The following is a 23,252-nucleotide window of genomic DNA, read 5'->3' on the forward strand; positions in this document are numbered from 1 at the left end:
AACGTACCAACATATGCACCCACCAGCCCGGCTATCCGCATGCACACCCCACACGTTCCCGACTGAAGATTCAGGTTACAGCTTCTTGCCGCCGTCGCTAGTCAACGCGTGAGCCGTCCCAACCGTGCTTCTTCACGTCACGCCGACTATTGATTGTTGCCATGGCAACGCCCGTATTTACACATGTACTTACTTAGGTACATATGCCACGTACATGGCCGTTCTCACGCGGGCCCTTGTCTCTCAGCCGCCATCCGCATTTCTGTTCAATTGGTGAGAGGCCACTTCGCACCCTCTGCTCTGACGGTCGTGTGCTGAAGCCCCGTCTCCGCTCTTTCTCCCAACAATGGCGGGCCGCTGGCAGCCCTACGCATATGGATATGGATATGCCAACCAACCGCAATCCATGGCCGACATAGATCCCTCCCAGCCCATCTTTGACCCAAAGGCCATCACCAGGGCTAGTCGCATGCCGCCTTCGCCTCCCAAGAAGAAGCCAACAGGGCCCTTGATTGATTTCAACAAGCACCCTGACAGCTTTCTCGTTCTTCCTTATGGAAATACAAAGGCGAAACCCATGACTCTCAAGACGAAGCTCTTCATTAATATTGCCCGATGGACCCAGTTCGGCTTGAGGATCATCACGCTCTTGGGCGCAGTCGGTGTATTGCTGTGCGGCATCTTCATCCGCGGTGTACAGAATACCGAAGGCTACATTATGAGGATACCAGTAAGTGTTTAGTCATACTTCACAGAGACTTCGCTAATAGATGCAGCCCGGTGTGGATCTCGTCATCTCATTGTATGCTGTATACCACTTGATCCGTAATCCCAAGAACAGACCAGCAGGAAGCTCTGCCAGCTACCACTTCTTTGCACTTGTCACGGATGCTGGCTTCATTCCTTTTTATGTCTTCACCGTCTTGATGGCTCGACGGAACTACGACATGAAAGTTGGGGAGAAGGGTCGTTGGGTCACAATGTTCCCCACAAACGAGGAGACTGAAAAAGTCCTTTTTACGACCTGGGTCACCGCCATTTCGGTCGGTGCTTTGCATCTGATTTCCACATTCTTGGACATGTATATGGCTCTTGTATTCCGCAAGATTTCAAAACTGCCACCAGACATGAACCCGCTCGAGGACAATCTCACATCACGCAGAAAGTCTAAGCACAAGCATAAAAATTCGTCTATTTCGGCTATGGAGCCTCTTACAGCAAAGCAAGAGAAGCATCTCAGCGACCAGACCACACTGTATAGTGACCGGACCTCGAAAGCCGAGTCGTACATCTATTCAGACATTCCCAGTCCTACCAAGAACCAGGTTGCCTTCATGCACACTCGCGCAAAATCTGAGACAGTGTACTCGCCGCATACGCCTACGTCAGCTCGTCAGTCTAGAGAACATTCCTCCATGCACTCACAGCCGCCTTCTGCATATCAATCCCGGAAGAATCTTAACCATCGCGATGACCTTCTTAACGATGAGGACGACAATCAGACTCTAGCGCAACGCAAGTCGATGCTCTCTGGCCAAGGCAATATCAAACGTCACTCGCGTCCCGGCTCTAATGTTATCAGCTCAAGCAAGAACGAGTTTCACATGCCTCGTTCAAGTGGAAACAATGAACAGCAAGAAGCAACTGGCGACCTATCTCTGCAGCGGAACTCACAGCAAAGCCTCAAGGCAGACAACTGGTTCGTCTCGGCTGAGGAAGATGATAACGACCACGACGGCCACGCACCTCAAGCACCCAAGCAATCCATTTTTGCCTCCACAAACGCCAACAAAGGCTACAGCACTGTTACTGCATACGAAGTACTTTCCGACCCCGAAGACGACGCCGACGCCGACGCCCGAGAACCAATGATGCCACAGCCTCTGCGCATGAACCCACCCTCTCCTCCTCCAGCCAACCTATCCGACGACCACCAAGGAAGCACGCCTCCCCCCGCATACCTCCAATCCCAAGACAACACCCGCCACAGTCTGCGCACCGAAGAGCACCTCGATCGCCCCCAGTCGCGCGCTACAACACCCAAAACGCGCCGCTACGGCAACCTGCAAGACGCCACTGCCGGCGTCCGCAGCGCCAACTCGCCTCACTCTAATTCCTCATCGCCAACTAAAGACTCGTCCTTCCGCCGCCAACCCAACTACTTCCCCAGCGCCACCAAACAGTACGCCGTCAATGCGCCTGTGCCCCAGAACGGCCAAGGTAAAGGTAATGGACTCGCCCCCAATGCACCCTTTTCCCTGCACAAGAAGAGTTACACTTCCATCAAGCGCACAGGCGAGGCCAACTCGACACCAGTTAAGCGCCAGTCGCCTCGTGTGATTAGCAGGAGTGGAGTCGATTACACGGGTGCTTTCGCTTTTGATGACGCCGATCTGGGTGTGCCTGGGCGCAGGCGCGATGTCAGTGGGAAGATTGCAGAGGAAGGCCGTGGTGGGCATTGGGGTGCGAGTGGAATCGTGCAGCGCAAGGTTAGTGGTGTTGCTCAGGCTTATTGAACAAGCCTGAGTGTATGAGACGGAGGGCGTTTCTGGGCGTTTTGAGGGGTTTCAACCGAATCAAGATATGAAGGGGTTTTTTTTTCGATCTATGGGTTGTATAAATAACACGGATGTTGGGATGAATATCATGTAAGTATGTATGGATGATGATGGAAGGCTTGCTTAGCTGAGCTCTACGAGTTTGGGTTTTTCATGTCCGACTTGGGTCATGTGGGAATGCATAAAGTACGTACTGCGTTGCATTTTTGGATGCAGTAGTAACGCTCTCGATTACAAGTAGCGAATAATGACATTTGCGAATTCTACTACTGCCTCATAATCATATTTTTCTCCTTCTCTATCGTGATCATGATAAAAAGAAAGTCTTTCTGTTGTTTGATGCCTGTATTCATACAATCGTTACATTGTCATAATGCTCAAAATAAGACTTTTTTGTATGCACCAAAAAAGGCCCAGGGCCCAAGTCCGGCATGAACAATCAAAAAAGCAAAAGCCGCCATGAAAGCAAAGTAAAATGCACAAGCGAACATGGGAAAAAGCAAATCAATACACTTCCCCGCCAAGCCGTCCAGAGATTTTGATGACGAGCAAAAGATGCACGCTCCCATATGTATGTTATGCATAGACAGTCAAGTGGTGTACATCAATCAGTTCAGAACAAAGATAGCATGCGCAACAACAGCAATCGCGACGCCATTTCCATGCAATGCAATGCCATCATGAGTCGGAACAAAAGTGTTGAAAGATAAAAGATAAAAAAGGGCCACTGCACGGTGCAGACATGGTTGCCAGCTCTATCTTGCTGGATGGGCTGGATAGGGTCCGTGCTGGTGGAGGTGTGGAGGTGCGGGCATAGAAGAATGATGATATACGACGTGTTTATCCTGCGGAGGATAGGCTTCGAACATGACTCGTCTTTGTGGAGCTTCAGTCCTGAGCGGACTTGGCTCTAGAGTCCCCACGGGAAAGCGCTGCGAATTGTTTGGACTGCTCATGAAGAGCAACGTGTCGACCGCGTCCTTTTCTGCTTGTTGACTGGGCATACGAAGGATTCCTGCTCTGGGTGTCGCTGGCGATCGCATGTCCCCACTTAAGTCACTGTAGTATTTCCTTTGGCCTGTTGCTAGAAGAGGAGGGGGAATATGTGAGACTGTAGACCGGCGTCTTCGTGAGTTCTGGAATGTGGGAGCTGGAGCAAGGCCATGGCCATGGCTAGGCCCGTGACCATGGTGGGCACCAGTAATGGAGATGAGGTTTGCGGCAGCATGCATTGCAGGACGGGTAGCCGGTGTCCAGTACGCTATAGAGTGTTAGGAATGCTTTGGGTAAAGAGCAAGGAGACTGACGGCCTGGTGTTCCCACATGTGATCGCGTGGGATCAGAGACCGGTGACATAATCATCTGATCAGAAATATCCGAGACGCCGCTCGGTCTCCGTCGTCGTTCGCTATCGGCAGGCGAGTCGAATGCTAAGAAATCGCTTCTGCCAGGAGCAGAGTTGGGCGATCCGCGCTGCGATTGACTTTCTTCCAATTCTTCGAGCGACTGTTTCTCCCAGCCGTTCTGGACCTTGACCATAGCGTACGAAAGGCGCGTCTTGAGCTGGGCAGATAGCTGCATTCGCGTCAGCATTCAGTAACACGAGCTTGATGCAAGAGGGCGCACCTCTCCAATGCGAGTGCCCGAGTGTGTATCCATGCTCTTGTTTCTCTTGTGGGCGGCCATGGGTCTGCAGGTAGAAGGCGTCGCGAGGGCCACACCAGCAGCCTTGACAGAGCCGTCTGCGCTTCTTTTGGAGCCCTGGGTAGCTGGGGAGCCTAGTGGTTTTGGACTGAGTGCCTTGTCACCGGCGCGCGACTCTTTGGCAACGGCAGTGTCGACGCGCGGTGCGGCCCACGCGTCGCCACGAGATTGGGGTGGGTGTTTGAGCATTGGGGTTGGTGTGTCGGTGTGTTTGGTGTGGCTCTCAGCATTGGTTAACGAAGGGGCGGTACTCTCGGTCTCCGTAGTCGTGGAAGTTGAGAGGGTTCTCGACGAGGAAGCCAGGGCGGGAGCGGAAAAGGTGCTGGACTGGGCCGAGTGGACTGTTTCTTGCGAGGCCCGCATGTCTGTCTGGTGCGGACTAATAATGGATGGTGCAGGGGCAGAATCGGGGGCCTCTAGTGGCGCAATGGACATGTGAGAACCACGGTAACGGGCAGGTGGGCTTGGGGGATGTCAAGACTTACGATGAAGCATCATGGGCCGACAGCGGGGTAGGAGAAACAGTAGGAGCAGGAATAGTAGGAGTGGCAGCTAGTGATTGGAAACAAGCGTTGGGAATGGAGTCAAAAATGCAATGGCTGGACAAGAAGGGTTATCCGGTGCAAAGTCGAGGGTACCAAAGCGTGGCAGTGGGAGTGGGTGGTGGAGAGGGAGTAGTGGTGGTGGGAGACGTGAGTGTGCTTTACGCGGTAGAACGCGATCGCAAGCCAGATAATTAGTGGACTCGCAGCCCGTTGGGAAGCCGCACCGATGATGGTCGCCGATACAGAATCAGTCGAGAAACAAGGCCGGGGGATTTGCGAGGCTTCAAGGCGCGTTCTGTACAGAGCGTAAGGGCAAAACGGGAGATTTTATCGTGGGCTTTGGACTTGGTGAAGCCGCGCGAGAGGCTTTCGAACGCACGCGTGGAAAACATTTTGGGAATAGCGCATTGCCACACTTTGCACTAAACGGCAAAGCACGTATTAATAGGCGGTAAAAGCGCATGCGCCCAACGCTGCCGAACGGCTGGTCTTAGCAGAGTTTTCGGGGTAAGCCTGACATGCATGTGTGCAGACGGATCCTATAGTATTTATGGCTTGCATATTTACTTTTCCGTCATTACTACATACATCCATCCATCCATCCATCCATCCATCCGTACTAGATACGTAGGGTGCAAGTCACTTGCCACGGCCCTATAACGTAAGCTTCCGATAGCGCGTATTGGCTCCGTGATCACGATCCAAAAGCGCGGTATTAATTACTCCGCTTACTTGGTACGCGTCCAATTTCCTCGACTGGACTGCAAGCCGGACACGCCCATAGGACAGAAAAATACACGGCACCTAAAATCTACACTCGCAACAAAACATTGCATTACAGTCAACAAAAAAAATCATGCAAATTAAATGACACGATATGGTGAGTTCAACAAAAAAACACAAACGAGACAGGAGAAAAGACGAACAAATCATTGATTCAGTCACGACATTAACAAACATTGTCTAACTACTCAACTCCTCATTCGTACCCAAACTCCTACGAGCTGCGGTTGTAGTAATCCCACTTGGGCAGCTTCATCGTACCATGTTCGTTCAGATGCCTGTGCATATCGAAGCTGTTCCACAACAGGTGAGGCTCATGGCCCCATCCCTTCCTCAGACACTCAAACTCCGCCTTGTTGAAGTAGTCCTCCAAAATAGGAACGTAGTCGGGGTGCGCGCACTTCTTGATAATAACCCGGGCACGCTCCCTGGGCGACAGCCCGCGCACATCAGCAAGGCCTTGCTCAGTCACAACAACGTCGAGGTCATGCTCCGTCTGGTCAATGTGGGTGCACATGGGCACAATGCAAGACACGCCCGTAGGGTCCGTCTTTGACGGGCGAGTCGATGGTGTATGCATAATCGAGTACTTGGCAGAACGCAGGAAATCTGCAGAGCCTCCGAGACCGTTGAGCATGCGGCTGCCCATGACGCAGGTAGAGTTGGCGTGTGCGTAAATATCCACCTCTACAGGCGTGTTCATGCCAATGACACCAAGACGTCGGATAATCTCAGGGCTGTTGGATACTTGCTGGGAGCGCAGCAAAAGCTTGGGTGCATACTGCTCCCAGCCCTTGTAGAAACGATCAAAACCATCGGGCGAGAAACGGATTGACGTAGCCGTTGCAAAGTCGAGGTTTCCAGAGTCGAAAAGATCCAGGAAAGAGTCTTGAAGAACCTCAGTCCATACCTTAAGGTTTTTGAAGTTTGCACCGCCAGACTACACGTGTTAGCTCATCATATACCAAGCAAAGCATGTGAAAAACCTACAGCAAGACCACCAACAACAGCATTGGCAATGTTTCCAATCCCCGACTGAAGGGGCAATAAGTTCTCAGGCAGGCGGCCATGGCTGACCTCATGCTTCAAAAACTCAATCAGGTTCGCAGCAATGGCCCTCGAGGTTTCATCCTCGGCAGCATTAGGCTGTGTCTGATCTGGGTAGTCGCTCTCCACAATGGCAACCACCTTTTCGGGGTCAACAGGAATGTGGGGTGTGCCGATGCGGTCTTCAGGAGACATGATCAGGTAAGGCTTGCGGCGTGGTGGGAGGTCAGTCATGGTAATGTCATGTAGACCCTCAAACGAAGGAGCGGCAGTGTTGACTTCGATGATAATCTTGTCGGCCATTTGAATAAGCTCGGGCGAGGCGCCTACACTGGCGCCAGGAATAATGCCACCGTCCTCAGTAATTGCAGACGCTTCAACAATAGTCACGTCCAACTTGTTCTGAGGCTTATTCAGTGTGTAGAAGCTTGTCCAGTCAGTACTGTCCATTCATTCAGGCGGTCTTGCATTCGTCTACTTACCCGTACATCAGATCAACAGGAAACATACTCAAATGTTTGTCGAAGAATTTGATGTTACCGTTGTTAATTCCTTTTGCGATTTCCTTGCCCACTTGATGCGGAGACCGGCGCTCAATCATATTGAGTCGCGCCCATCGATTCTCTGTCTCGGCGCCTGACGAAGCACCGACGAAGAGATTGTACTTCATCTGACCCTGAAGATTGTTCTTCTCAACATGGTCCGCCAGCGCCGTGGGGATTTTCCTGCAATCATGTTAGTTGACGGAATGAGCAATCGTAAAAGCGAAGCATGAATCCAGAATAACGCATCGCCAACAGCAATCATAGCCACAACGGCCTCATGAGTCGTCCTGACTAGCCACCATGACATGACCCATGCATATGTGGAATTGTGGAGTCGGAGTTAACTCGGCTTTGGTCACTTGCCAAACTTCCGTTCCCCCTCGGAACTACGGGTATGTGTTTACGGACTCCCAACACAATACCCAAGTTTCTGATGCTTCTCAAGGGGTTAAGGCCCTCGCCATATGACCGCTCGTGTAGCTGAAGAAAAAAAGATAAACAAACTTACTTTGGGTACCCCACGCCTGTGAAGCCACTCCACCCAATGTATGCTCCATTGGGAAAGTGGTGTAGTAAATCCTCCGCTTTGGCAAGCTTCTTGAGATAACTCGGCCTCCGAACTCGACTCTTTAATGCTGCTGAGACGGACATATTCGACCTTGTGTTTTGAGTTCAGGTGTGGTGACGATGCTGGGATTACGTAGAGCTTATCGATAAGTAAAGCCTTTGAAGTGATCTGAAAAGTAAACAGCTCAGCGCGAGCAACAAGATGAAAGATGAGAGAGTGGAGAGGAGCCGCGACGGGCGAAACTTGAACCAAAAGCTCTGGGGGAGTCTGAGAATTTAAACTATGGAAAGGCCAAGACTAACTCCTTTTGAGCAGCACTGGCGTAGAGTGTCGCTGTGGGCTGATGCTCATCGACCCACCCAAGCATGACGTCTGCCGTAAAACCCCGGTCCAAGGAGAGGGGCGCACACAGAGATTCCAAACGATTGGAGGAGAGGCTGCATTTTATGCATGATGTGCAGCTTCGCAGGATCAGATAAGTACAGTAAGTGTTGAGTACCCTTCGGGCTTAGAGTACATTGACTGGTATAAGTACGGGGGATTTGGGGTCTTAGCGTTCCTGCCTATGAGCCGGTCGAACCCTCCTTCCTGAATTCACGATATAGCAGGTACAATCTGTGGAAAACAAAGAGGCCACTAGTCTCAATCCTGCATTCCTATCTGAAAAACTACCCAGCGATCCTGCGCTGCATAGGCTAATCAGATCAGACCGATATGCTCAGTCACCTTTACTCAGACAAACTAATAATTGGTACCTTGACCAAACAGACTTACATACTACAACTCCATAACATCCTGTACATCTCCAGTTAAACCAGCCTGTTCTGCGCTTCGAGGAGAAAAGTAAGTCTTGAAGACATCCTTCAAAACCTTGTCGCCCAAGTTCATGTGGCCACCTTTGGTGGTCTTGAAATGCAGACCACCCTTTTGATCCAGCTTCTTCAATCCAATCCAGTCCTCTTTGTAAATCTCACGATCCCTCAGCTCTGTTACCTCGTTGCTGGTAAGGTTTGTGTATGCAAACCAGCCGCTCTCCTTCGGTATGACTGTTGTGTCGTCCTCGAACACGTACATGACAAAGTTATCCAGTGCCGCAAGATTCTTTGCATACGCCGGGTTCTTCAGCGCGCGCTCGTTGTTGATATCTGCAAGAAAATTCGACGCCTCGAGGTACTCGTCGGTCGGCTCGCCGGTGGTTTCGTTTGTGGCTTTGAAGTACTGTGCTGGGACAAGATGTCCTTGAACCCAGGAACCCCAGGTGTTTGCCTTGAGTAATCCAATATATCCTTTGCATAACCAATCTCCATCTTTGCAGAGCTGATACTTTGCAATACCGTTGTGCTGGCTTCCAAAGGTCACCAGATTCTTGATGTTGATGCGATCTCCGCATCTTTCCACCAAGCCCCGAAGAAACTGTCCGCCTTGTGAGAAGCCCATCGCGTTGAGGCCTGGCGCTTGCGACAAGACTTCATGTTCCAGGATGTCGTCGCAAACTTGAGCAATCTGCTCAGTCACATTGCCCAAAAATGTTGCAGTTCGGTCGCTTCCAGGATCTTCGTCGAGTCGGATGTAATAAACATAAGTGCCCGGAACTGTCTCGTTTGCGAGTTCGCCGACGCTTTGCAGACCATCTGCAGCGTAGTTGTCGCCTAGGCCGTGCCAGATAAGCAGTGGTAAGGGTTTAGATTCGCTATGCGCAGAGGGTAGCGCTAAGGCTCGCGCCACTAGTAGTAAGGTGGAAATAGGGAGTAAGTGCAGCATTGCAAAATGTGTGAGAGGAGAAGTATCGTAGCACCGTGGTTGCGAGGCGTGCGACACCTGAGACGCGTCGGATGACGTCTGCATCCAGCCGAGGCCGCTTCAGCCGGATATGGTCAAAGCGTATGTATACTACCACAGCTCATCATGCAGTCACTCTATACGCTGTTCAAGCGACGGACCCTGAACGGATTTTCTAACGCGTTGCGGTGCAAACAGGATCACTTACATGGTATATTCTTGAGATATCACAGTCATGTGTACGAAGTACTGACGAAATGTATATGATATCTATAGCTACCTTGATCAACACAACATTCTTCCCTGTGACGCAAAAATAATCAATTGTCTTCAGCTTTGGCAAAAGAGGGCTCTTGAGCTACGTGTTCCCAAAATAGGAGATCAGAAAGGAGATAAATGAGGTAACCCGACTTTCTTATTGCTTCGCGAATTATCGAGAGTTATAATTCTTGAGTAGGAGGCTCCGCCTGAAGGACTTCTAATGTATTGAAAGTTGTGCTTTACTAAATGACCTAATTACACCGAGCCCGATCACCTGTACTAGGGGAGCAATTATTTCTGTCTTTCGTACATGGGGTAGTCTAACTAATTAGGTTCGTCGTCGAACTGTAAGCATAAATAATTTACTTACAGAAAGGCAGTACAGGTCTTTTGATGAGTCCGTGTCGCTGTATCGACATAACCCATACAGCGTGAACGTCCCTGGAGGACTAAGACAAAACTGTCACAAGGTTAATTAAATACAACGTGCAAGGTAAGATAGAATAACGTACCCAGGCGGTCACAGAAGTACAGAAAAGAGGTGCCAACGCTAAGGTGATATGAAGCTTCATGTTTGTTTTCCTGATATCCTTTGCTTATATCTCCAGAGTTGTGTGATGAGAAATTGATGAAAGAGGTGACTAGAAACAAACTCCAATGTGTGTTCCTGCGTACTATTTATATCTCCCAGGAACATTAAAGTAACTAAGCCAAATTTGCAACCGTGATATTTGCCGACAGGTGGAGATGTAGTGCGGTCTGACACATACAGCCGAACATGCAGGGGTCTCAACCAGGTGTATTGGGACTATTTTGCAGCCAGCTCAGAATACATTAGTCTTAAATTATTGGTATTTCACTGCTGAATAGCTATTCAATGGTTTAATGGTGGGGAGACGCCTATGGTATAGGTAACAGACAAATCTAGCATTCATTACTTCGACAAGGACCCGCGCGTGTTCCGCCGTGTTTGGCAGACCGCCTTGTGTATATTTCTATTATAATAAACACGAAAAACTGAACTACGTAACTACAGCCTTATACTACATAAAGATACTATTAAAATAAAGTTAAATCGTGCTAGAATCTAACCCTATCTTTCTTTTTCCTATACGACGATTATCAGACGTAAAAATAGGAGGATAAAGGTGATCCTTTTTGTCTGTACGTAGGTGAATAGGGTTATCGGAAAATCTATATCTCTATAGACTTTTAAGAATAGTTAGTATTACCCTTTTATTACTCTATAATACCTTATTAAAGGAAAAATGTAACTAATAAGTAGTCTTTTACACCTATCTCTAGTGCACCGTTTGTAGCGGAGGTGAGCACCAATGCCCACTAAGTCAATACTACGTGACAACCACTCGGCCGCAGCCAACCCACCAGCAAAAGGTAAGCACGAGAATAATCTGAACTGATTATTCTAGTGTAGTATAATATATATAGGCATGTAACTCCGTTACACCGTTATCTTAAGTATTTTGTAATACGTGTTAGTAGTATTATTCTCTTAGTAACTTACTCTAAATCGCGTTGGCGCACTGTACTAGCTATGTAAGATATGCAAAAGTTTAGTACACTTACCCCCCAAATAATAAAACTTGGCCCACAGGCATGGCATAATATATAAAGGTAATCCCGAGGTTGTGATGTAGCGCTGATTATGTGGCGAGGTGGAGCCGAAATTATATTGATCCCAGTAATCTGACATTATATTTTGAAACTTACCTGGTCAATGTTATCCTGACTTCATATACATAGAAGTAAGCTTACATAGTTGAGACACCAGCTCTACCTAACAGGCTCTAGGCAATCTATTGAGATTAGGAAACTAATAAGTCACAAACCATGGGACTAGGAAATGCGATATCTTTCAAAATGCATCATCTCTGTAATCGTAGATTTGATCGTTGCCACACATCAACGTCCATCTGACCGGATCTGTGGCCAAACATCTTGTTACAGCCGATAATACCACCGAGGACTAGTTCAAGGATCAGCCTCACTAGACCTAACCCTGTGACAGACTGAACTGTCACGATACTCAGAAATGAGGCCTAGGAAAGCTAACCCTCGAGCTAGAGAAGGTATAGTCACGTGCATAGAGTATATAGTCCTTTCCGTACCTTGGATATCTCCTCAAGGATTCATCTCAATTCACTTCGTCTGATATACTTTATGCTTATCTGCAAAACACCTCACAGGAATACTCTTTGGTGGAGCTTCTCGATAGAATTTGCTTTGCGCACCCTACGGCTCTCCAAGAAAGGAAATCCACAACAGCGTAAGTAGATAGTGCGATGGCGCTTTACCGAATATGTATGATCTCGCTACACCCAGCATTGCTCTTGCCATAGCGCTCCTTGAACGTGATTTATGATTGCGACTTTGTAACTCGAAATAAATGAGTTACTGGACATAATCGAAGTATTTAAGTGAGTTACCTTACTCAAGCACGCCGGTATATATCACGTGACTGGATCTTTGCAGTAAGAAACTAAAGCCAAAGCTGGAAATAGATTCCTTTGAACGCTGTTTAGTGCTCTGCATGCAGTGTCGCATACATGTGTGCATCAACAAGAAACTAAGACCAATACTAACAGTGCACAGAAGAAGGAAAAGTATAGATCGACTGCCCCTGTAGTTGCCCCACTGCGACGACCCTTGGCAAAATGTAGTGTCAACCCTGTCGTGTGTTTTTGGTTTGGGGCGCGCAGAAAGTTGCTGGTTCATGGTCTGTGCACAAGAACCGCCAAGCCTTCTCGCAAAAAGTTCAGCCAAATTTCCAGCACAATTTCTAGCACAACCATACAATATCACAATGGCGAAATCAACAGCTGTGACCAAGAAGACTGAGAAGGCGACCGAGGCGCCCCTCACTACCAAACCTGTGAATGGCACACCCTACCAGCTGGACCCGTCGCAAGTCGAGCGCGCGGCGAAAGCGCTCGTTGCGCACATGAAGAAGCATGTGGAAGAGAAGCAGGAGAAAGCACCAACAAAGAGTTTGGCTGCGGATGAGGATGGCGCGGAGGAGGTTGATGAGCCCATATTTCTCAGTCTTTCGACAAAAAAGCAGATTGCCAATACGAAAAGCATGAAGCCTGTCGCCATGTATGGTCGCACATCTTTTATAGCATAGAGCACAACTGACAGTACCTACAGCAAGCTCCCTCACCCTATCATTGCCAGCGACGTCCGAGTGTGCATTTTCACCAAAGATCCGCAAAGAGCATACAAGGATCTCGTAGCATCCGATGCCTTCCCTGCCGCACTCCGCGCAAAGGTGCAGCGCGTCCTCGGCGTAGAAAAGCTCAAGAAGCGATACAAGGCATTTGAACAGAAGCGTGCACTGCTTGCAGAGTATGATGTCTTCCTGGTCGACGATCGTGTTATCAAAATTGTCGCAGAGTTTTTGGGCAAGGTTTTCTACAAGAGCAAGTCGAAGCGGCCAATTCCTATCCGCCTCACCGCTGGCGCATACATTGACAAGAGCGCAAAGAAGGATTCCAAGGAATCAAAGGATTTGGTGGGAACACCTCAGGGTGTAGCAAAAGAAATCGAATCCGCTCTGAACTCGACTTACCTGAGCATGAGCCCGTCCGCAAACACCTCGATCAAGGTCGCCAACCTCTTCATGACGCCACAACAAATTGCCGAGAACACCGCCGCGGTAGTATCCGAGGTTGTGGACAAGCACGTCGGTCAGGGTTGGCGCAACATCCGTAGTCTCCATGTCAAGGGCCCAGCGACAAAAGCACTGCCCATCTGGCTTGCCGAAGAGCTGTGGGTGGAGGACAGCCAGGTTCGGGACGGACCGTACCAAGGCACAATTACAGAGGGTACTGCCAAAGGAAAGTCGGCAGAACGCAAGCGAAAGTGGGACGAGTGGGAAGAGGAGCTGTTGGACGATGAAGTGTTTGCGGCGAAACAGGCCAGGAGGGAGGCCAAGAAAAACAAGAAGTCTGAGAAGAAGAGCTCGATCAGTAAAGAGAAGAGGAAGGCGTTGAAGCAAGACGTGCTCAAGTCGGTACAGACGCCTCTGATTGCTAGTTGAGTTTTGTTACAAGCATCACTGCATGATACGGCGCATCTGGTATTGGCGTTCAGGAGTCCAAAAGATGAGCATTTATGTAATGGTATACTTGGGCGCTCCTGAACAAAAATGGAATGGTTCTGCCCAAGAGAAAAGAAAAACAGTTGTATAGCAATCAATACAGGCAATGCAAGAGTAAGGACGTCTGTAACCAAAGTGAAGCTGTAGGGTCAAAAGATGCAAGCACCTATATAGACGCCTTGTATGATGAGCTCCGCCACTTGGTTTTTTTTCTAATCACTTGGTATTTAGCACATCAGCCCCTCCAGACTTCTGATACAAATGAATCGCAATCGGTGTCGTTGTAATAGTTGTTTGCTACATTGCTGTTGTTGTAAAAATGGTCAATGGCGAAGGTGTGTTGAAGAGAAGCAAGTCGCTGTCAACGCCGCCCTTAGAATACCCCAGATACCGCAGAACAAAGCTATATACGAGTGCACCTAGGTACATGTATACGTAGGTTGAGTTAGATAGTAGAGGACACTAAGCAAATCAAAAGAGTGTATGATATACTACCTGACTATGTGGAGAAGCCATGGCGCTAGTACTAGTTAGGAAGTGAAATTGATGGCACGTGCTTGCTATAGGGGAATAATTGTATGATTTTCGTAATTGCCCTGGTAACATGGATTTTTGTTCAATCTCGTCTCATAGTCTTCTTATTCACAGGTGCCTCTATTAACCAAGCGATCTGCAAGGCACTCCCTTCAATTGGAAGAGGGGGGTTTACAGGCTTCTAGATTCACTGATTCGCAGACACGGGGGCTCACGTTACCGAAGGATCGCTCGAATCCGGCTACCTTGATTGATTGATTTGAGCCGAAACGCTGCCACCGTGCACTCTCGCCTGGCCACCACCATTTCCACTGAACGCGTCTCTGCTCCACTTTGGGCGTGGAAGTGTTTGCAGTCGCGTTTAGCTGCGTCAAATGCTGCACAGAGTTTTTCTTTTACCTGCATGTCGATCGCGTGCGTGTTCGTGCCTGCGCAAGGACCGCGGACTATATACTGTAGTGAGCATGAGATGTGTAATTTTTCGTTACGTTGCAATGATTGTGTGCGTGTCAAATGCCCGGTAAGCGTGCTTCGTATGCTGTAATTGTGGAGTGACAAGTGGGATGGGGCTCCAGCGCAGAGGCAAACCAAGTTGTAGAGACATTCGGGAGGCAGTTGTACATGCATCCATACATGCGCATATATATACCTCCGTGACACAATTCCGTAGTAACCAAGTGCTGCAAACATACAGAAGATAAAATGAATTGCTCTACCTTTGGCAAGATGATGCAGGAGGCATATTGCGAGGCTGGGGGCTGGTGCTCAACGTGGTCCGAGCTTTAGGTAGTCGCGACTTGCACGATTCTCCGCGTTACTGCTTAGTCTCGTCATTGAATGGCTTTTCTCCTCTCTTCATAACCGGCTTTTTTCTCTCTTTCCCACAGACTACCTCGAGGCTACCGTTGCGTCTTCGACAGCCCCTTCTGTACCCGCCGTCACCACCCCCTCTCGGCTGTCACGTCTCCGACTAGTCACGTCTATATTACCCCCATATAGGCGTCGACACGCTGTCTCACGTTCCAGGAGCTGAGCAGACGACATGGACGCCTCACCCAGCAAAGTGCTGGCACAGTCTCCCTTGCAGTCGACTGAGTTGCAGCCGGAGCGGGTGAGAAAGGCCACGCCGACTCTTCTTCCGGCCTTCGGCGAGGATGGGCCCTTCTCCTCATCACCCTTCCCACGCCCCTCGCCCACCAAACGCAAGTTTGACCAGGACTCGCCAACCTTCCCCAAGCAGCTCAAGTACTACCCAACTCCGCAGCCTACGTCGTCAACCAACATCATTTCGTCGTCGCCCCGCCATGCCCGGCCGGGCCTGGAACGCACCTTCTCGGCTCTCTCCGAGCGGACCCCTCTTGGTGCTGTACCCACTGTAGACCTTCCAGCAGATGGCGAAATCCTGCGTATGGGCCGAAGTTCAAACACATCTGACTACCAGCTCTCTACCAACCGCCTCATCTCGCGTGTCCACGTGCAGGCCGCCTACCACGCGCCAAGCACACTATACCCACAGGGCTACATCGAGGTCGAGTGCCTGGGTTGGAATGGAGCAAAGATTCACTGCAAGGGCCGCATCTTTGAGCTGAGCAAGGGAGACACGTACATGTCGGAGAACCCAGAGACGGCAATCATGTTGGATGTACAGGACACCCGTGTCATGATCGCTTGGCCATCTGTCCCCGCTTCTAAAATGTCGTGGGAATCGGAAGAAGAGGGCATGCCCACACCCACCCGTCGTCGCGCCCCCGAAAACTTCAACTCCAGCCCTCCTCTAGCTCCATGTTCGCCTGTGTCGCAGAGCCCTATCCGTCGCCCCAACTTTGCCGCCATCGGCACTAACAGCCAGCCCGGACAGGTCCAGGTATTCGAGGATGTTGATGCCGGCCAACGTAGCCCTAGTATCGATACTCCTAATTCTGCGGACCAAACCTTTATCCGGCCTTCTCTTCCAAACCCGAAGGCTGGGCGTGATGCAGACACTTCTGTTGACCCCAAAGCGAGTGTCAATTATGCTGCTGATGAGTTCTCGGATAACGACGAAGAGAATGACCCTGTTGTACACTCTTTCGGTCCGTTTGGTCAGAACCTTATTAGCGGCCTCGAGTCGTTCAACGCAGTCACGCCTTTACAACCCAGTAACCCACGGATGCGTGCACCGTTGATATCGCCTTCTCCCAAACGTCGCTGCGCAGAGCCCATCCGCTACAAGGAGTCTCCCATTAGGAACCACGTCATCAATCAGCTGGCATTCTCTCGTATTCATTCACAGCCTTTGTCCGCCATTCACAGCAACCTTCCGGCTGAGTTGAAGGCTTGCATTACAAAGAATACCGAAGACAAGGACACAGAGGGCGGTGTAGTAACACCTCTACCACAGCTAACGGCACAAGACCTTAAAAGGATCTTAGATGATACTCCTTGCGTCGGTGAAATTCCTCGCGCTGGAAAGGACGCTGCCGGTCAGCCCCTCGAAAATGAATTCTACTACGTTCCCGAGATGGACACGAACCAGATGAGGCGGGAGACTATTACCGCCGGCACTCGTAGCACTGGTCTGCGATCTGTCAGAAAAACACACAAGGTATGGACATGGACTAGTCCCACACGCGTACTTGGATGCTGTCATTGAACAAGTGGCTAACCGTTCACAGCAATACTACTGGAAAAAGCCTCGTGCCTAAGGTGCTCACCATTACGACCGCTTGTTTCTCAATGTTTTATCACGTAGTCGCCAGTCCTCTATCCCCACTTCTTGTGCTTTTGTGGCGCCGATCCCAGTCATCATGTAAACCCGAATGTTCCGGGGAGACCACACACTTACGCTCCCCATAACGTTTTTAAACTTCACACTTGTTTTAGTAAACTGCATAGCGAGGCGTTACGATACCATTTTACCCGCTTTTCCGTTGTCTGTATATCGGAGTCTTTGAGTTATTCCCCCCACCCCCCTTTCTTGTCTATACATGCATCGTCCTCTCCCCCTACAACTATACGATCATGTTGATTATTTCTTGGTGGTTTTACGGCGGATAAAATCAGGTGTGTTGGACACCAGTATACCTTGTTTTCCTTTTTCCACATCTACTACATGTTTTCCATCCTCGCGGTCGGTCAGGAGCTCTTTGGTGTAGATTGTATCTCTCATGACACATTGGAAATGTGCATCTGTCAATACACAGGACTACACAAGCTACGACAGGTACGCTTAGAATGAGGGGCAAAGTTGTTTTTCTCTGATGGCTTAGTGTTTTGTTTTCTTATTTTTGTTCTTGCTATCTCAAAGAAGCAGGGCCGTGCCTTTTTTCTGGAGTTTTCTTCATCCTTTTGCATGAGTACTTTTGCTTTTTTTTCTTCTTTCTTTGAATGTGTACGAGTTTTTTTGCCATGTCGTTTAGTGCAGCACGAGCAGATTGTCAGTTGCAAAAAAATGGATAGTTTTGTCAGCCCCTACTATGTTCGCTAAGTTCGTATACCTCGTTTGTGTGGCCTAGTTGTGCGAACTTGAAATCAATTTTGATTGTGATGTTTACCCCCTCTCACGCCTCTTTTCATCTCATGTTCATCGGTACATCCCATCGCAACCAGACTCGCTAGTACTCGGCTCCTCGTTAGTCCTCTTTTTACTCCCTCTACAACATTGGTCATGACTGCACAGTAATAAAATTGATAGCATACGTCACATTGATACTTGCCTGAATCGATTGCACACTTACAACGTCAGGTTTTGTAGAATTTCAATCAGTGACGTAATCAGTGAGCGAGCATGACACGTCATCACGTGATCTTAATAGCATCCGGCCAAACGATACACTGGCGCAATCACCACGTTGAATAGGTTCCAGGAACATGCCGAGGGATGGAAAGGTTCGAATCTGGTGGGTGTTTGAATTTGATCGATTTCACTCTACATGCCCAGTTCCCTTCGTCCAGTCTCAAATCCGAGATAAGACCAGCACGCCGCCACAGAGGGTGGCAAGTGCCGCGAAAGTAGTAGTGGCCTTGCCCTCATATCCATCGCATGCAATCGTTGCAGTTCGTTTCCACCGTGCCCGATACTCTCTCTTCGCCAGACGCCAATATAAGCGAATCGTCTATTTGAGCTTCTTCTTGGGGCGGAGCTGGTTGGTGTGACCACACTTCTTCTTGCGCTGTTGGTCGTTAGCCGAGTTGTTCCACGTTAAATATGGGATCCTCAAAGAGGATGAGGCAAACGTACGCAGTTGACAGCCCTCGGTGGTAGACGTGCGTAGCACTTGCGGCAGATCATCTTGTCGCAGTTGTACTTGGAGGCAAGGGCCTTGAGCGAGGGCTCAATGATACCACCACGGAGACGGAGGACCAAGTGGAGTGTTGACTCCTTCTGGATGTTGTAGTCGGCAAGGGTGCGGCCATCCTCGAGTTGCTTTCCGGCGAAGATCAGGCGCTGTTGGTCCGGGGGAATGCCCTCCTTGTCCTGGATCTTGGCCTTGACATTATCTGTCCATGCTTGTCAGCCCGAGTTCCCTTCCAAGCTAACATCTCTGCGAGCATTGCATGCGATGCGTTGCGCTGCGGTCGTCTTATCGATCGAGGACATGCGTACCGATGGTGTCAGAGGACTCCACCTCGAGGGTAATTGTCTTGCCCGTCACTATAGAGACATTAGCATAATCCCAGTAAGTATAGAGCGAGAATGCGACGTACGGGTCTTCACGAAGATCTGCATGTTTGCGGTGTTGCTGGATCTTGGTGTCGAAGTTCGTCGATTGAGCGAGGCGAAGTGGAAGACGAATTGGCAGTGTGGGCGTCCGAGCGTTGCGATCTAACGTCTAAGAGACTAGCGCTCAGGCTTGCCCCTCACGTGCGTTCTCCTTCATTGTACACAAAGAGGAACACCAACACCTGGAAATATTTGCATCTCTAGTTTGAGCTGGTCATTTTAATAAAGCTCTCATCTGTATCAGCTTCAGTTATTGTGCCTCGTTGTGTTTATGTCACGGACATGTCAATCTACATTACGTTTCATTGCAAACGCAACCTGTCAGTAGGGATAAGTAACATCAAGGGCAGAATATTTGAGGGGTTGATTAGAATACTGTATGTGTCATCTCAATTCTATTGACTGTTTTTCTCCTGTTGCCTTCTCCACTGCTCCACCCTCGCCTCCGTGAATCTTACTGCTAGCGATAGCATATCCATCGGCAATCCCGCTAGTCTTCCAATCTTCTCGTAAAATACCTTTGCCGCTTCAGGGAGATCTTCTTGTGTCTCCCATATCGGATAAGCCTGTCCAGCCCTCAAAATCTGCCCGCTTTCATCTTCCGTATTCGGCACTGTCGCCATCATACTATGGACTGACTTGACAACACCTAATTTTTGTTGCAGGGACAGCTTGGAATAGGAGCTCTTTGTCGGATGCTTGGCCTTATTTTCTATGGGAAACATGTCAAAAAGTGTCTCCCGGAAATAGTCTGTACGCTTTGTGCGTTGAATTGCTGCATCATCCAGAAATGCATCTGCATAGAAGTCGAGATAACGGTCCATATCTTCAGATCCCATAGATAATACGTCTTCGTTTTGTAGCTTCACCATATCTTCGGTGGCGAAGTGCCCGGCATCTGTGTCTTTGTCGTCAATACTGCTCATCTCTTTGCACCACACATCCCAATTCATCGCTGCCACAGTCTTTCCCGCCGAAAACCTCCAGTAAAGCTGGTCTGAACTGAATGGACATAACAGCTTGGTGCATACGATAAGGCAGCTAGCTAGCTGCGCTTCGGCTATGTATCGTATGCCCATTCGTTTCTTATTCTCGTAGTGCGGGGCGAAATCATAGCTTAGTAATTCTGCTAGACGCCTCGTTGCACTATAAAGTTCCAATGGTAAAGCGAGCTCTTTGAGGTAGCGAAACAGAAGCAAAGGAACGTTCAGAGGCGGCCATATGATACCGTGATCTGCACCGTAACTTATTTGCAGATCTGTCAGCAGTCTGTAGAACCGTGCGTAGGTGAATGGTGCACTTGGATCGAGAACCGCGCGATACACAGGTAGTAGCCGGTCCCTCATAGAGAGTGGCACCAACTTGATGGCCCTCCAATAAGGCAACTTGTTATCCGTGACCAATGCATGAATATCACCCGGCGTGACGGGTAATCTCAATGTTTTGATACCAAGATAGCACAGTAAGAGACAGTCGTTGAGATTTGGAGCAGTAGATAGCACCTTGCCTCGTTTTCTCTTTTTGCCATGAACATGACCTTTTTCAGTATCTGTATGATCATCTTCGCTGTCTATAGTGCTGAATGTTTGTGATTGGCGCTGTGAATCTGCGTTTGGATTTTCGTTGGAAGCGATTCTGCTTTCGAGCTGAGCGATACGCAGTGCCCAAAGGTCGTAAACCACCGTTTCGAGTTCGGCAGGCAGTCCTTTGTCTTGCACCAGGAACCATATTTGGTGGCGCAATATGAGCTGCAGACACTTCAAGTAAAGATCAAAAGCCTGTGTCCCCTTGGCAATCTTATTGGTTGTCCTGTCATCTTCTTCCACCTCTCTCTTTTTGCGTGTGACTGTCCGGGAGGCTGTTCTATAGTCGTCGTCGTCTTCCCCATGCACTACACCGGCTTGCTGATGTCCGTTCTGGCAGTAAAGATGCGCATCCTCGCCTTCCTCGTAGCGTCTTGACCGGCAGTTGTCGATACCGCACACGGGACCTTTTATTGCCATAGAGATAAGGTAGTTTGTCTGTCTCGGGCTAATCGAACTGACTAATGCCGATGCACTAGGCGTTACCGGCAATAGACAAGATGCGCTGCCTAGCCAACAATACTGCTATGTATGCAGTCTAGCTCGAGTTGACATGTGAAGGTTAGTATTGGCACGTACACCATATGTTTAAAGTTGCACGTTGTGGTGAGTGGCGACTTTGAGGAAGTAGAAGATCGCTGTTGATTAGCGCGAAAATGAAAATTCCCTTCCCAGCCAATGAGGGGCTCGACATTTTCCATAACAGCATCACCTTTTATTCATTGCCATAAGCGTAAGTGATATTTGGAGACAGGGAAATGATTCATGATACGTTTCCCATACATGGCAATTCAAAGAAACCAAATCCGTCCGAAGAATGTCCAGCACCAGTCGCCCGGCGCAAATCGCCGAGGAGAATGCTTCGTTTGCCACAAGGGTGCAACTTTGCACAATGCATGCAAAGAGTGTTGCAGCCCCATCCATAAGCTGTTCGCATTCTGCGCCTCGCATCCTGCCAAACAGTCTACAAAACCAATCGATCATTTATTTGGGAGCTTCCTTGGCGTCAATGGCAGCCTCCTCACCCATGGCAGTAAGGACAATGACGTCTAGTAACTGGTCAGTACAAAGTCTTGGTATACGCCTCCCAGGTGTAACTCACTAGTGTCCTTGCCCTCCTCAGTGAACAGCTTGGTGATCTTGTCACCAACCTCACCATCGGGAATCTTGACGTCGTCCTTGGTAGCGCCGTCGTCGGTCATGAGGGAAAGGAAACCGTCGTCAGTAACGTCGAGCTGTGTGTGTTGTTAGGCGAGGGGCAGTCGCAAGATGTGCGGGGCTACTTACGAGCTGGTACTCGCGACGCGTAACGTTGGGGACGTCCATGTTGTGGGTGGAAGGGCAAAGTTCTTCGAGCTTCTTGCCAGTGAAGAGGTCAATGGCGACCAAGTGGACCTTTGCGTGACCGTGCTTTCCCGTCTTGGAGGTGCTCATGTCGACGATCTTGCAGGGGCGATTCTTGATGCAGACGAAACCGTTCTTCCTCAAAGCAGAGCACTGCATGGGGTACGTCTTGGAGGCACCGGCATCGGCGCTATCGAAAGTGTGCTCATGCTATAGCAGACCATTAGTATGCGAGAGGGAGTGGCAGCGCATGAGGGTAAGATGGCGAGGCGCAAGCGGCGACGATGGCCGACCAAGGTGGGGTAAAGAGAGCACATGCGGGGTTGAAGTCTGAAGAAAACGTACCTGCGCGTCGTTGTCGGCCATGGTGATGAATGAGAGTTGAAAGCGACGGGTGAGGAAGAAGGAAGAGGCTCAAGTCGGGCTGCTGGGCGAAAAGCAGTAGGGAGTGGGCGGCGGTACTTTAATGGGGATGGGAGAGAGAAGCCAGCCAGCGTTTGTGTGCATTTTTGATTTTGGACAGACGCTAACGCCACGCACAGACCAGTGGCCGAGATGCCAGCCTTGTCGGGAGGGGCGCGTGGGAGGCTTTCCTTTCTGCCGTCGAATCGTTGTATTATTCATGCTGTGTCTAGTATACCCCTTGTGTTCTAGTATGTACTAGCATACCTTACTTGGCCATGTCTGTGGGCAACCCAAAGAAGCGCGCGCCTGTCAAAATACCCATGGTCGTGCCTTGTTGCTAACATGTAACCCCCCATATTTGATACTTTTCTTCCCCTCTATTAATAACAGACAATTCCCATTTTATTAGCTATCTCCAATACCTGTTCGGGCCCTCTTTTTTTCCCTCTAGGGTCTTCGGGATACTTACATAGCAAGTGGGGTCGACATCAAGTCTATCGCGTGAGCGTGCTCCGTGGAGTACTTACTCCTACATTCCCAGTGTCCTGACAGCATAGTTAATCTGCCACCGTCCTATAATTGACCTCGTCAGCAAAGAGATCAAGGCAGCTACCGACGGCGTATGTCAACAGCAATATTATTAATTTTCCAATCCCCATAGGTGTTCTTGCTCTAAACACTACGTGCAGGCACTATTGACGCTATACTGTCTCAGTTGTCAGGGGGCTTGTGTCAGAAGAAGAGACGGAAGCTCTAGCAGCGCCAAGCCCCGAC

General features: G+C 49.5%; 10 protein-coding genes across 10 annotated transcripts; 4 read left to right on the plus strand and 6 right to left on the minus strand.

The window, feature by feature from the left end:
• The first annotated feature begins 238 nt into the window (after positions 1–238).
• On the plus strand, positions 239–2,834 carry COCSADRAFT_200972 (uncharacterized protein). The gene is made up of 2 exons (XM_007703514.1): positions 239–730; positions 777–2,834. Exons 1-2 carry the CDS (start codon positions 347–349, stop codon positions 2,514–2,516), a joined length of 2,124 nt encoding a protein of 707 aa, XP_007701704.1. The 5' UTR covers positions 239–346; the 3' UTR covers positions 2,517–2,834.
• A 479-nt stretch (positions 2,835–3,313) lies between these two features.
• COCSADRAFT_94275 (uncharacterized protein) lies at positions 3,314–4,625 on the minus strand (the record flags this gene model as incomplete). The annotated part of the gene is made up of 3 exons (XM_007703515.1): positions 3,314–3,819; positions 3,866–4,133; positions 4,185–4,625. 3 exons carry the CDS (start codon positions 4,623–4,625, stop codon positions 3,314–3,316), a joined length of 1,215 nt encoding a protein of 404 aa, XP_007701705.1.
• A 1,117-nt stretch (positions 4,626–5,742) lies between these two features.
• COCSADRAFT_145897 (uncharacterized protein) lies at positions 5,743–8,091 on the minus strand. The gene is made up of 4 exons (XM_007703516.1): positions 7,691–8,091; positions 7,120–7,362; positions 6,581–7,064; positions 5,743–6,530 (listed from the first exon to the last, which is right to left on the minus strand). Exons 1-4 carry the CDS (start codon positions 7,831–7,833, stop codon positions 5,805–5,807), a joined length of 1,596 nt encoding a protein of 531 aa, XP_007701706.1. The 5' UTR covers positions 7,834–8,091; the 3' UTR covers positions 5,743–5,804.
• A 90-nt stretch (positions 8,092–8,181) lies between these two features.
• On the minus strand, positions 8,182–9,534 carry COCSADRAFT_38251 (uncharacterized protein). Its single transcript, XM_007703381.1, has one exon. The coding sequence runs from the start codon at positions 9,509–9,511 to the stop codon at positions 8,528–8,530; it is 984 nt and encodes a 327-aa protein (XP_007701571.1). The 5' UTR covers positions 9,512–9,534; the 3' UTR covers positions 8,182–8,527.
• A 451-nt stretch (positions 9,535–9,985) lies between these two features.
• Positions 9,986–10,480, minus strand: COCSADRAFT_219242 (uncharacterized protein). Its single transcript, XM_007703517.1, has 3 exons — positions 10,303–10,480; positions 10,161–10,250; positions 9,986–10,110 (listed from the first exon to the last, which is right to left on the minus strand). Exons 1-3 carry the CDS (start codon positions 10,360–10,362, stop codon positions 10,042–10,044), a joined length of 219 nt encoding a protein of 72 aa, XP_007701707.1. The 5' UTR covers positions 10,363–10,480; the 3' UTR covers positions 9,986–10,041.
• Positions 10,481–12,595: 2,115 nt separating this feature from the next.
• COCSADRAFT_200976 (uncharacterized protein) lies at positions 12,596–14,191 on the plus strand. Its single transcript, XM_007703518.1, has 2 exons — positions 12,596–12,907; positions 12,959–14,191. The coding sequence occupies exons 1-2, from the start codon at positions 12,615–12,617 to the stop codon at positions 13,848–13,850; spliced, it is 1,185 nt and encodes a 394-aa protein (XP_007701708.1). The 5' UTR covers positions 12,596–12,614; the 3' UTR covers positions 13,851–14,191.
• Positions 14,192–15,358: 1,167 nt separating this feature from the next.
• On the plus strand, positions 15,359–17,134 carry COCSADRAFT_219275 (uncharacterized protein). The gene is made up of 2 exons (XM_007703519.1): positions 15,359–17,028; positions 17,099–17,134. The coding sequence occupies exons 1-2, from the start codon at positions 15,487–15,489 to the stop codon at positions 17,126–17,128; spliced, it is 1,572 nt and encodes a 523-aa protein (XP_007701709.1). The 5' UTR covers positions 15,359–15,486; the 3' UTR covers positions 17,129–17,134.
• A 1,667-nt stretch (positions 17,135–18,801) lies between these two features.
• On the plus strand, positions 18,802–19,062 carry COCSADRAFT_94378 (uncharacterized protein; the record flags this gene model as incomplete). The annotated part of the gene is made up of 1 exon (XM_007703520.1): positions 18,802–19,062. A coding segment is annotated over one exon (261 nt), but the record flags the coding sequence as incomplete, so codon positions are not given.
• A 428-nt stretch (positions 19,063–19,490) lies between these two features.
• On the minus strand, positions 19,491–21,303 carry COCSADRAFT_38255 (uncharacterized protein). The gene has a single exon (XM_007703382.1). It carries the CDS (start codon positions 21,147–21,149, stop codon positions 19,542–19,544), a length of 1,608 nt encoding a protein of 535 aa, XP_007701572.1. The 5' UTR covers positions 21,150–21,303; the 3' UTR covers positions 19,491–19,541.
• A 29-nt stretch (positions 21,304–21,332) lies between these two features.
• On the minus strand, positions 21,333–22,550 carry COCSADRAFT_38256 (uncharacterized protein). The gene is made up of 4 exons (XM_007703383.1): positions 22,419–22,550; positions 22,017–22,283; positions 21,832–21,964; positions 21,333–21,778 (listed from the first exon to the last, which is right to left on the minus strand). The coding sequence occupies exons 1-4, from the start codon at positions 22,437–22,439 to the stop codon at positions 21,714–21,716; spliced, it is 486 nt and encodes a 161-aa protein (XP_007701573.1). The 5' UTR covers positions 22,440–22,550; the 3' UTR covers positions 21,333–21,713.
• Between the last annotated feature and the right edge of the window lie 702 nt (positions 22,551–23,252).

This window comes from Bipolaris sorokiniana (genome assembly GCF_000338995.1).
Source record: "Bipolaris sorokiniana ND90Pr unplaced genomic scaffold COCSAscaffold_10, whole genome shotgun sequence".
Taxonomy (NCBI): Eukaryota; Fungi; Ascomycota; class Dothideomycetes; order Pleosporales; family Pleosporaceae; genus Bipolaris; species Bipolaris sorokiniana.

What these genes read in the sequence shown, in the direction of transcription:
- COCSADRAFT_200972 (XM_007703514.1), top strand. Translation starts at nt 347, where the DNA reads ATGGCGGGCCGCTGGCAGCCCTACGCATATGGATATGGATATGCCAAC. An exon ending in GCTACATTATGAGGATACCA is followed by an intron (nt 731 to 776) that starts GTAAGTGTTTAG and finishes TAATAGATGCAG; the next exon opens with CCCGGTGTGGATCTCGTCAT.
- COCSADRAFT_145897 (XM_007703516.1), bottom strand. Translation starts at nt 7,833, where the DNA reads ATGTCCGTCTCAGCAGCATTAAAGAGTCGAGTTCGGAGGCCGAGTTAT. An exon ending in ACAGGCGTGGGGTACCCAAA is followed by an intron (nt 7,363 to 7,690) that starts GTAAGTTTGTTT and finishes ACATGATTGCAG; the next exon opens with GAAAATCCCCACGGCGCTGG. An exon ending in CTGTTGTTGGTGGTCTTGCT is followed by an intron (nt 6,531 to 6,580) that starts GTAGGTTTTTCA and finishes TAACACGTGTAG; the next exon opens with TCTGGCGGTGCAAACTTCAA.
- COCSADRAFT_38251 (XM_007703381.1), bottom strand. Translation starts at nt 9,511, where the DNA reads ATGCTGCACTTACTCCCTATTTCCACCTTACTACTAGTGGCGCGAGCC.
- COCSADRAFT_219242 (XM_007703517.1), bottom strand. Translation starts at nt 10,362, where the DNA reads ATGAAGCTTCATATCACCTTAGCGTTGGCACCTCTTTTCTGTACTTCT. An exon ending in GTACTTCTGTGACCGCCTGG is followed by an intron (nt 10,251 to 10,302) that starts GTACGTTATTCT and finishes ACCTTGTGACAG; the next exon opens with TTTTGTCTTAGTCCTCCAGG. An exon ending in AAGACCTGTACTGCCTTTCT is followed by an intron (nt 10,111 to 10,160) that starts GTAAGTAAATTA and finishes CTAATTAGTTAG; the next exon opens with ACTACCCCATGTACGAAAGA.
- COCSADRAFT_200976 (XM_007703518.1), top strand. Translation starts at nt 12,615, where the DNA reads ATGGCGAAATCAACAGCTGTGACCAAGAAGACTGAGAAGGCGACCGAG. An exon ending in AGCATGAAGCCTGTCGCCAT is followed by an intron (nt 12,908 to 12,958) that starts GTATGGTCGCAC and finishes CAGTACCTACAG; the next exon opens with CAAGCTCCCTCACCCTATCA.
- COCSADRAFT_219275 (XM_007703519.1), top strand. Translation starts at nt 15,487, where the DNA reads ATGGACGCCTCACCCAGCAAAGTGCTGGCACAGTCTCCCTTGCAGTCG. An exon ending in CTGTCAGAAAAACACACAAG is followed by an intron (nt 17,029 to 17,098) that starts GTATGGACATGG and finishes AACCGTTCACAG; the next exon opens with CAATACTACTGGAAAAAGCC.
- COCSADRAFT_38255 (XM_007703382.1), bottom strand. Translation starts at nt 21,149, where the DNA reads ATGGCAATAAAAGGTCCCGTGTGCGGTATCGACAACTGCCGGTCAAGA.
- COCSADRAFT_38256 (XM_007703383.1), bottom strand. Translation starts at nt 22,439, where the DNA reads ATGGCCGACAACGACGCGCAG. An exon ending in CGCGTCGCGAGTACCAGCTC is followed by an intron (nt 21,965 to 22,016) that starts GTAAGTAGCCCC and finishes CAACACACACAG; the next exon opens with CTCGACGTTACTGACGACGG. An exon ending in TGAGGAGGGCAAGGACACTA is followed by an intron (nt 21,779 to 21,831) that starts GTGAGTTACACC and finishes ACCAGTTACTAG; the next exon opens with ACGTCATTGTCCTTACTGCC.